The 11,374-nt window shown below is 34.4% G+C and overlaps 1 protein-coding gene across 1 annotated transcript; it reads left to right on the forward strand.

Annotated features, from left to right (window-relative positions):
• The first annotated feature begins 1,566 nt into the window (after nt 1-1,566).
• Nucleotides 1,567-11,145, forward strand: LOC148281653 (proliferation-associated protein 2G4). Its single transcript, XM_088226351.1, has 7 exons — nt 1,567-1,701; nt 2,199-2,433; nt 5,040-5,211; nt 7,410-7,631; nt 7,884-7,976; nt 8,180-8,440; nt 10,506-11,145. The coding sequence occupies exons 1-7, from the start codon at nt 1,617-1,619 to the stop codon at nt 10,614-10,616; spliced, it is 1,179 nt and encodes a 392-aa protein (XP_088082477.1). The 5' UTR covers nt 1,567-1,616; the 3' UTR covers nt 10,617-11,145.
• The last annotated feature ends 229 nt before the right edge of the window (nt 11,146-11,374 follow it).

Consider the following 11,374-nt stretch of genomic DNA (forward strand, 5'->3'; position numbering starts at 1 on the left):
AAAACAAATTATTTGGTACGTGTAATAAATGGTGCCGTACCCTCCCCCCCCATGTTTTCAAAAACCTAACTCGCTATGGGTAAATATACATTTATTTCATATTTATATACCATTAAGTCGGAAAAATCAGTGTACGTGCATGAGAAGATGTATAAATGTAGAGAAAGCGAGATCTACATGCCAAGACAGAGTGATATGGTGTTCTATCCTCTCTGCCTACCTCTTCAGTAAAACGGCGTGATTTCTCCAAATCACCAAATTGGAAATGGTATCTTCACTCAATACAAAGATACAAGTTTAAATAAAAAAATAATAGAGATTACTGTTTTCAGTTTTCAAATCAAACAACGAATTCGGAAAATATTTTGGAATTGAAGACCCCGTTTAACCAGTTTTTAAAGATGAAAGTTACAACCTGCCGTCAGAGTAAGCCAATATTTTAACAAATTGGTTAATTTTCAAAATCAATAAATTTACTTTATTGCAGTTTTACTTGTTTATTATATGTAAATTCATATAACTAACTTACTAACTAACCATCACGCCATTTCCCCACAGGGGTAGGCAGAGAGGATAGAACGCCACACCACTCTGTCCTGGCACACTTCCTTTGCTTCCTTCACATTCATACATCTTCTCATGCACGCACGTCGATTATTCCGACTTTTCACATGACCACTTTCAAGAATTTGTTGTACTTGATCATGCCATGTCTTTCTCGGCCTTCCTCCACTTCTACAACCAGACACATTCGCATCATAAATCTTTTTGGCCGTTCTTTCATCATTCATTCGCTCCACATGACCGAACCATCGCAAAAGACCTTTCTTAATTTTGTCGATAATGCTTAACTCAGCCTTGCATTCTGCTCTAATTTCGACATTAAATTCATATTTGTTTATAAAATTAATTTATGTACCCAACAATGTCATTTATAATGTTTATTATTGTTTACTTTAATGCATTAAAAATGTTTTTAGTAAACTTGTTACTAAATTAAAATAAACGTTTTATTGTACTTCCTACTCCAAACCAATCTCTGTAAAATATCGCCTAAGTCGTGCATTTGTGACAACCCTGTTTTATAAACATCTGGAAACGAAAAACGTCTTCACTAAACAAACGACCACGCCCCCTTTTCAAAAGTCTTACACACTTTGGAATAGTACGGGCTCTAAGATATATATACTCTAAGAACAAACCCCCTTAAATAGTAGCGGAAAAAATATATTGTTACCTATTTCGGGATAATTATTTAAATAAATCAAACAAAATCTATTATGAACACAAAACAAAATAATCAACAAAGTAATATATAAACTCACTGTTTTTTTAACAAACTAGTACCTCTAATAATTTGAATATTTTAACGAGACAAACACAATAATCAATTTTCTAAAACAGATAAAAACAACCTTCGCGCCATAATGTTAGTCATAGACAATCCTAGTGTTTAAATATTCCTGCTGTGATTGGTACTTTTTTATCTAAAACTTGAGTTGTCTATCGCATGATTTTGTTAAGTTGGTAAACCTCACCAACTAAGCGGTATCCGCCATCATTTCCGAGACGTCACGTGACGACTTCAAAGTTTGGTTCATATTTCCTAAGCAGACATGGCTGACGAAAAAGATGTGGAAAAAACCACCGCCGAGCCCTTGGTTGTTACCAAGTATAAAATGGCCGGCGATATGGTCAATCGTGAGTTCTAAATTTTCAAATACCCTTTGGTTTGTCCACCATTCACAGTTGTTGTGCAATTTGCTCCGTACTACTGTTAACCCCATATGGGGCTTATCCATGCCATGTGGACAAATAATAATAGCCGATATGTTTAAAGTAAAACTAAGTACAACATAACTGGCCCTGAAATCTGTTTAAAATGATCCCTTTTGTATAATATAACTAAATTGTCCAAATGTGATTCGCTATCGCGCCTATACCCTGTATTTAGCAACAGAATTAGGCGGTAACTTTTCGGCATAGTTTCTTTAAAATTGCACATTTCGCTGTAATGTAGCTATATTATCCACTCTGTTGCCCGATTTTCTATTCTAAAAAATGACACTAATCCTGTTGCACCTCGTATTATCTGTCATTGTAGTGACTTTTGTCCTAACCTCATTATCATATTTACTTCCCTGTATTTTTAACAATTATTTTTAGACAAACAAACTTCAATGATGTTTTTTTTTTAGGGGTTTTGAAGCTAGTATTAGAAAAATGTGTAGTGGATGCTTCAGTGCGGGAAATTTGCGAGTATGGAGACAGTTTAATCACAGAAGAAACATCAAATGTTTTTAAAAAAGAAAAAGAAATGAAAAAAGGCATAGCTTTCCCGACTTGTGTATCTGTGAATAATTGTATATGTCACTTTTCGCCTATTCCTAGTGAGGCGGATTACATATTGAAAGAAGGAGACCTAGCTAAAGTGTGAGTATGAATCGTTTCAATCAATTATTTTATCTTATAAATATGTTTTGTACCAACCGATATCGTAAAACATAGTTACTCCCAAATTCTATCCTCAAATTTGACATATAATTTTACCTTCTTCTTTCTTTTTATGCTGAGTGGATACGTTCCATATATTACTGTGTAAATAAACTATTTATATAAAGAGCAATGTTGAATTGGTTCCTTCGGCATATAAAACTATTTTGTGTGACATCATATTTCTCACAGTGAATCCTTTGGCAAGCTAGACTCGAAATTATGTGACGCAATTTCTAAAATTACTAAAAAATATATTATTTTTTTCTTTCAAATACCATATGTGTCGTATTCCGAATACTGAAATTTTCAAAACTGGGCTGAATTTGTCCTATTCTGACTTTCTGCGCAATTTTAACCTTAACACGATAGACATACTCATTTAAGATATTATCATCGAGTCTTACGTTCCAGGTGTATGAAATATTCTAGTTCAAAAACATTTTCAATTAAATATTTCAATTCAGGAATCGAACTCGAGACCTCTCACATAGCAGACAAATGCGCGGACTATTTGACCATGATAAAATATGTTAACCATGTTCCGATTACTTATGTCCGAACATTTGCAGACAAGAAGCTTTCTTTCCTAAAAAGTTATCTCTCCATTGAAGTTTCTTTCGATTGTTAGTTGTGACCAATCTAAATATTATTTGGACTTGTAAGATGGTAAAGTGTCCTAAATATTTTATTACAAAAAGAGTAACAAGTGTGTACCGGACCTTTACCTTTTTAACCTAGCCTGACCGAAAGGGGGGGATTCGAATCCCTCATAGACCGATTTGATCATTTTCACTATATGTACATAAGCAAATGCCGAATGGCAAAGTAACAAAAATGAATAAAATACACAAATGAGTCAAATATGTGAACGCGAAAACATGAATAAATTATTGCACAGTCATAAACACTTCTAACGTTTTATTCTCCTGATGCCATATACAAGTACGCGCTGGGGTAGTTGGGTTCCCCGGTTCGGATCATGTGTAATTTTTAGAAGCTTAGTGGGGGAAAGGTAAAAACCAAATAAAAGGACTTTAATAACACCTCTTATCACAAATTTTAAAAAGGCAAATTTAGTAAATCAGGATTCAACAACAAATATCCTAGTATATAATATTATGTTCTCACATTGTATAGGGTATATTTCTCCCAAATGCCTATAATTTACTCGGTATCTTTCATATGTCATTATTCGGCATTCCTTATATGTAACTGTGACAAGTTTATGAGAGTTTTTATACTCATTCTGAACATTCTACCGTTTAGCAACTTTACTATATTGTACTCGTTTTGTATGTGTTGCACTGCACCTTTATGCATCATTGAGATAATACATTTTTAAATTTCCACACGCTTCATTGTATGATTAACATCGAATACTTTTCTACCATGACTTTTGAAGACATAGATGATGTTGCCTCAGTCACACATAATTCGTTTTCAACTTACTACGGTAAAATTAGTTCCAATAAACCTACCATCCTACGCAGCGCACTATGAACAAAATAACAAACTGCAAAATGATGGTGTATTAGTTTATGTAAGTAATAAACTTACAGCAAATATAGTAGAAATAACCCATATTGAAGCTATCTGTTTAAAGATAACGATTGAAAACATTGTTCTGTACTGTATATATAGATCACCGTCAATAAATAAATTTTCAAAGCTTTTTGACATCGTACGTTATATTTTAGAAGCGAATAAGTCTAATGCTGCGCTTATCGGAGATATGAACTTCAATTTGTTAGCAAAAATCAATTTATCAGTCAATCAATCAATCAATCAGTTTAGACCATTTGGATACGCGTGTAAATACATATCTATGTTTGCTCGCTGAAAATGCTTTCATAAATAATCTAAATGTACCTACTAGACCGGAATCCGGGACTTTCCTCGATCATGTATTTACAAAAGGCTAGTATAAAAACCGTGAAATTCAACTTAATGCATGGGATGCCATCTTTAAAGTTTAAAAAAGAGAGATAAATTATTACAATTCCTTGGCTTAGTTTAATAGTCCGTAATTTAACACGTCACAATAGGTCTTCGCAGGTCGCAGTGACGTCAGGAGCTTGCGTAGCACTGACCCCACCTTTATATAAAAAACCACTGAACTTAGTCATTGTGTTTGACAATCTTGATCACCAAATCCATAGAATTAAAAATATCTTCTGGAAATGTCTTCGCACAAAGCGCTTCTTGATGAACGATGCATTGGTAAACAAGTATCTATCGATTATTTTTTGCCTTTAAAATTGAAACAAAACCTTTTTCACTTCAGTCATACTTTTAGTCCCATATGTTGAAACTGAAGCAATTTCATTGAATTTAATATGATGCTTCTCCGTGCATTTGCAATATCCTCGATAATCCAAAAGGCGATAGTCCTTGAAGTTCTTCTTTTTCAAAACAAATTAAACCAAAAAAGAAACTTTCGTGGGCCACGGTTTGCCGACCACTGACCTAGATGCATGTAGGTAATACGAAACCTATAATGTCAATGTATGTAAGATAAAATAAGATCGTCATAAATTGTCTAGTGACCTGGGCGCCCACATAGACGGGTTCATCGCGGTGGTAGCGCATTCTACAGTCGTGACTGGGAAGGCCGGCCAAGGGGAGAAGAAGGTCACGGGGAGGCAAGCTGATGTATTGCTGGCCGCCCACTTGGCCAGCGAAGCCGCCCTGAGACTGCTCAAGCCGGGGAATGAGGTATGTAAATTAGACATACAAGTTTCCAGATATACCGAAACTATGGTGTGTTATGTCATGTACACTTGCCAAACTTACCACTTTGCGCTCTTACTTTTTAAAATTGTATTGTTGCTAGAATTCCGTATTATGTAAATGAAATTGACTATAAATTTTCAACCGTTAATAGGATTTTCAACTGCCCTTGTACTCTGCAACTGTAGGCCGTGTTGCTATCAAGATTCTATCTATTAACTATTTTTTATTAATTCAAAACATTTCTTGGGCATTTTTTTGTAAAATGTAAATGTTCACTTAATTTCTAACAGCCCTTGCGCTCCGTTGCTGCAAGACATGTCGGGATGTTTTGTAGCAACGGAGCGCAAGTGTATTTCACATCCACCCTGCCACTCCGCCAGGAACCGAACTCATGACGTCAAGAATGGTAAGCGAATGTGTTAACCGTTACGTAACGAGGCGGACATCTCTACTTCATTTCCTTATTCAGGATTTTTACCCGAGAGCAGTCGTCGTGTCGAAAATGCTTGCCTAGGTTTCTGATTATATTCTACTCACAGAGCTGTATTCTTCGTCCGGCTGGATACATATCGACCGTATTCAGGTCAAAGACTTTAAACGAAAATTCTCAAACAAGTGTATAAGACCCACGCAATTGGTTTAAAGCACATTTGAAATAATGAAAAAGATTTTTACAGAATGAGGAATTTTAGCCATTGGATATAAAAAATGTATTTCTTACGCACGGAAAAAATTAGAGCATTAAATTTTAGCACAGTTACTTGAAAATGTTTATAAAAAATATTAAAAATGATTTTAATAAAAACGAACTACTTTGAACAGAGTTCAGAATCTGCAGAGTTGTGATGGATTTCCGGTTTACTGTTAGTTAGCTGACCAATCAGTAAAACTCACCAAGAAGAAAGGGAAGAGAACTGTGACATCACACGCGGAGTAATTTTATTATATATATAAAAATTAATACCTCTGGTAGTACTGTACATAATATTTTTTCGTCTTAGTCTAATAGTCTAGTTACAAATAAATAAAAAAATTCAACTTCCTCATTGTGGTTACCTTTGACCTGAACAGGGTCGATTCAATAAAATTTCAATTGATTTTAACGTAATTAAATATTATAATATCTATATTTTGACTATACCTATGTGTTCTGACTTCGGGAGGTGTAACGTGTTAAATAATATGCAAACTTATTTATTGTTAAATATGTGCTTGGGTTTTCACGGTTGCTGATATCAATATGTATCTTTTTAGGGTGTTCACATTGGACCAACAAAGCGCAGCATAGAAAAGAATTTATGAACATAATTTCGCGTGTAAACTTGAACACTACACTCAAAAATCTGTAATAGTGGAACACTTTAAGGGCACAGGAAATCTTTTCGCCTTCGAACCAAAGATTTTTCATAAACCTAGAGTTACATTACACAAATAACATAGACAAAAAACAAAAAATAAACCATCATACTGATTCCCCATAAGGGTAGGCAGAGAGTATAGAATGCCACATCACTATCTTTACATACAGATCTCGCTTCCCATGCATTCATAAACAAAGACGACAGGCTGAAATTAAACTCAACCACGATTCCCGGCACTACACACTACAAAAACAACACGGAATGTGTCTAAAGCCGACTGCGACATGGTACAAATTACTAGTACATAAACACATATTTTTTCTACCAAACACATAGTCTGAAGGTAGCTCCTGCAATGGTAGCCGAAACGTCGGAAAGAATCCAACTTACACGGGATCACCCAAAAAAGATACATATTATTTATTGTTATTTATAATTTTTTATTTTGTATTTTATGTTTATTTAAATTTAAACAAAATTTAAATATAGTTTCAAAACAATTTTATTATTTTGTACATTATATTATGTACACAATCAGTTTTTTTATGTAGTTTATTTCTGCACTCATAAGAAAACAATATAGTGTCATGGTATTAACTAAGCAGGTACCGTGCCTATTTTTTTATAAACCTATAAAGTAAATTTAAAAAAATAAATACTGTTTCATAAAAAATTTGGCACGGTACTCCCTTAGTTAATATCATGACAATATGTATTATAAAGTATCCCCGACCCAGGTTACCCAAGCGAGGAAACATTTTTTTAATGTTAATTGATAATGATTTTATTTTGAGATATTGTTTTATTTTCCGATTGCAGACATACGCTGTGACTGATATCGTGAACAAAGTAGCCTCTGCATATAAATGCAAACCGGTAGAAGGAATGCTCTCACATCAACTAAAACAGAATAAAATAGACGGTGAGAAGACCATCATACAGAACCCTTCCGACGCGCAGAGAAAGGAGCACGAAAAGTTCACTTTCGAACTGCATGATGTGTACGCCATGGATGTCCTCGTATCCACAGGAGAAGGAGTGGTATGTTTAAACTTACTCGATCATCTCATCTCTGTAGACAAATAGACTTGCTAGACGTATATGTTCTGAAGGAACAGGATGTCAAACATAAGCGTTCATCTGTTTTTATCACCTCATTATATCTGTGTGGTAGCCAAATACAGAATGATTATAAAGTGGAAACATTATTATTGGCCTAATTAGTATTGTTTATTGTCCCTTGTTGCGTTTGTGTATAAAGGTGAAAGAATAATTGATGTTGTTATCTTCCAGGGTCGTGAAGCGGATAAGAGAGTCACAATTTACAAGAAGACCGATGAGTCCTACCAATTAAAATTGAAGACATCGAGAATGTTTTACGTTGAGGTAACTTGTTAACCCGTATTTTATCTTCTTCTCGACATTCTCCGGTTTGCTTTCAATATGGCGGTGCTCGCCAAAATGGTGGAGAAAACTAGAATGGAATGCAGTGAAAATATTGTCACACTCACCGCTAATGACTCGTTACAAATCCATCTTTTGTTTTCTGCTACATGTATCAAACATATTATATTGTTTTTGGATTATAGGTAAAGCACAAGCACGGCACTATGCCCTTTAATCTCCGCAGCTTCACGGAGGAAACCAAGGCTCGGATGGGGGTGGTGGAGTGCATGAACCACAAGCTGATCGAGCCCTTCCAGGTTCTATACGAGAAGGCTGGCGAGCTCGTGGCACACTTCAAGTTCACCGTGCTCCTCATGCCCTCTGGAGCGCTCCGCATCACGGGTCTGCCTTTCCAAACCGAGGATTGTCACTCCGAACATTCCGTCACAGATCCCGATGTTCTGGTGAGTGGCCCTTCCTATGTAGCGGATCAGATATGTAGATGTAATATATACTGTTCAGTTCCACATAATGGCGTTTATTTACAATAAAATTTGACAAAATCCTTTTTAATTCTACTAACCATTATCACGGTTACCAGTAGATTTCTATATTTGTAATTTAAATCACAGTTATTAACTAAGTATTTTTCTTCTTCATCTTTTAAGAGATCCTAAGATCTGTGTTGCAGAAAACTAGTTGTCCAAGTGGGATTTCATCGGCTGCAGTGTACACAAATCTGTCGCTGCTCATTCTGTCCACATAGTCCCTCCGGTATCTCCGTCTGGATCTGCTCCATCGCACAATATCCTCTATTTCAAATGTATCTCCAATTTTTACAAACAATAGTATTACGAATTCGGTCTCGAGGTGTTTTTCCAGTAATGGCCCTCGCGACCTTCAGTGTCAGCCCGCGCTTCCACAGAATATTTCACGATGGATGGATTTCACACATGTCTTGCTATCGATACGCGTATCCTTATTTCTCTTGATTACATTCCTCAGACACCCCCACACCCTTGATTCTCAGTCGACCTGTTCTCGAACTTCCGTGTACAAGTCGCTATGACTTGAAATTGTTACTCCCAAGTATCTGAAACTCGTGACCTGTTCTGCTGGCTTGTTGCACTGATATTAACATCTTGAGCTTTTGTGAAACTAGGTGGAACTTATACAGCATTCTTTGTAGGTCATCCTCAGATTCAGCTATTATATCTGTCATCTGCATAGCATATCATATTGATTGTTTTACTGCCCGTTTTGTAACCCAGTCCCGAGCCGGTCACCTCTTCTTTAATTTCATCAATTTTAAGATTAAACAGAAAAAAAAATTACTTGCTGTAGTTTAGTTAAGTTTAGTAGTTATACTCACTCTCCATTCTTCTGGTACATACCTGCTGCTAATATTTTTTGGATTTCCTTTTCTGAGTCTAACCCTGAGTATTTCATCAGTTCGTTTGGGATATTTTCGATTCCAAGAGCCTTCCTTCCATTTCTTTATGTATGTTTCTATTTAATTCAACATTTCTTCTGAAGTAATTTCCAATATGCCGATTCTGATTAATTAAATGTAATTATTGTTAAATATAGTTCAATATAATTATTGACTTCAATTTTCTAAATTAGTCACTGTCCTATTTGTTTTTAAAATTATATTTTGTTAGAGAGGAACCATTGTACAAGATTTTTTTAACCCAAAAAAGGTTTCAATGTTTTTTATTCTAAATATAAATAAACGGATTTACATATTTGACAAATTGAGGCTCTTTTTTGCATGATTTAAAAACACACTGAAACCCCATCTCTAAGTTTTTCAAGGGAGCAACAAACAAAGTGAGGAAATGAAAAATGTATGGTGAGAAATGGAATAATTACATAAAATTAAAATTTATGTTCTAAACTTTTAGACTATAGTGCCAGAAAATTTGTAATTGTAAAAACTGGCATAATTGGGGATGTTAAGTTGTTATATTTAATTTTGCAAACATGTTTAAATAATTTTATATGTAAATACTAAAATTCAACACAAAAATAAAAAATTAAATTAGCATAAAATATATACAATGATTGTTCCCCTAAATGTGGGGAAATTTTACTTAAAATATCTGGAATTTCAACCGTCATTTTTAGATTGCGGAAAAACTGTTTAGTACTTTTACAAAATTAAGTAACATTTCAGTATGGCTTTTTGTTCAAATGAAAACTAACTCCAAAGGAAGACCTTAAACAAAAAGGTCAATTACACTGCAACTGCTTTGAATTTAGTTTGAGACAATAATTTTACCTGCTTTTATTGTTCAGTTTGGTAATGTGGAGTATTGTCGACATAATTTTTGGCCTTTTTTGACACTTCAAATGAATTTCAAACATATTTAAACGTAAAACCTGTGGTGATGAAAAATGACAAAATCATTTATTGGAGGGAATATTTGTACGAAGAAAAATGGGATTTGAACATTTCAACAACATTTGAACAACAAACATGCTTCTTACTACTGACGTATTGACCGACGTTTGTAATATTTCTAGGCTGTCTTATCGTCGGCCAGCAGAAAATCCAACAAGAAGAAGAAAAAGAAGACCAAGTCAGGTTCAGGAGACAAGGCCATGGAGGAAGGTGACGATGAAGGAGCTGATTAGTGAACCTCTGTACAGACTTAACATTACCATTTACTCTTGACTCCATCCTTTTCATGTACAATCTGCCCGGTGATGTTTTCTGTTTGCTGATCAATTAGCTACACTCTGTGAAACTTGTAATGTCTTGCAATCGATTGTTGTTTTGTACATTTTATATCATACATTAGTTAATCAAATTAAAGTATAACAGTGTTTAAAAAAAATTAACGCACTCCATGTGAACAATTTGTGCATAAATTTGTAAGGGCAAATATATTGGGTCATTCAGCCAATAGTGTGTTGAAGTTACACTCGAGTTTTTAGTTAAATTTAGTACATCTAATACAACACAACTAATTTGTCTTCTTATACTGTATTGTAATTCACTTTGCTACAAAACTTGGGAACAAATTTATGTTGATTTAACATTTCGAAATGCACATGCAAATGTTTTATACATTTGCTGCACACATGTATTTGTATATAAAATTATCACTTGTCGGGAAAATCACAACTGTGAAGATGAATAAATTGATCAATTTTAACCTTACTTGTCTTTGACTTTTCTTCTAATCTGTCTTATATATAACATATGTCACTATCATATTATAATTAATTATGCCAATGTAAAACGAGCTTCCAGTGTCTATACACATATTTATTTATTTTTACATTAGATATACTTTAATTCTTATTATTTATTAAAATATTAAAAGTTTCAGACCATTTCCTTAATGTCGTAAATAACTCGTGCTGATTGGGATTTAAACCTCAGACCT

Source organism: Micrasema longulum, unplaced genomic scaffold (genome assembly GCF_059751315.1).
Source record: "Micrasema longulum isolate JH-2025_06_02 unplaced genomic scaffold, ASM5975131v1 h1tg000426l, whole genome shotgun sequence".
Classification (NCBI taxonomy): domain Eukaryota; kingdom Metazoa; phylum Arthropoda; class Insecta; order Trichoptera; family Brachycentridae; genus Micrasema; species Micrasema longulum.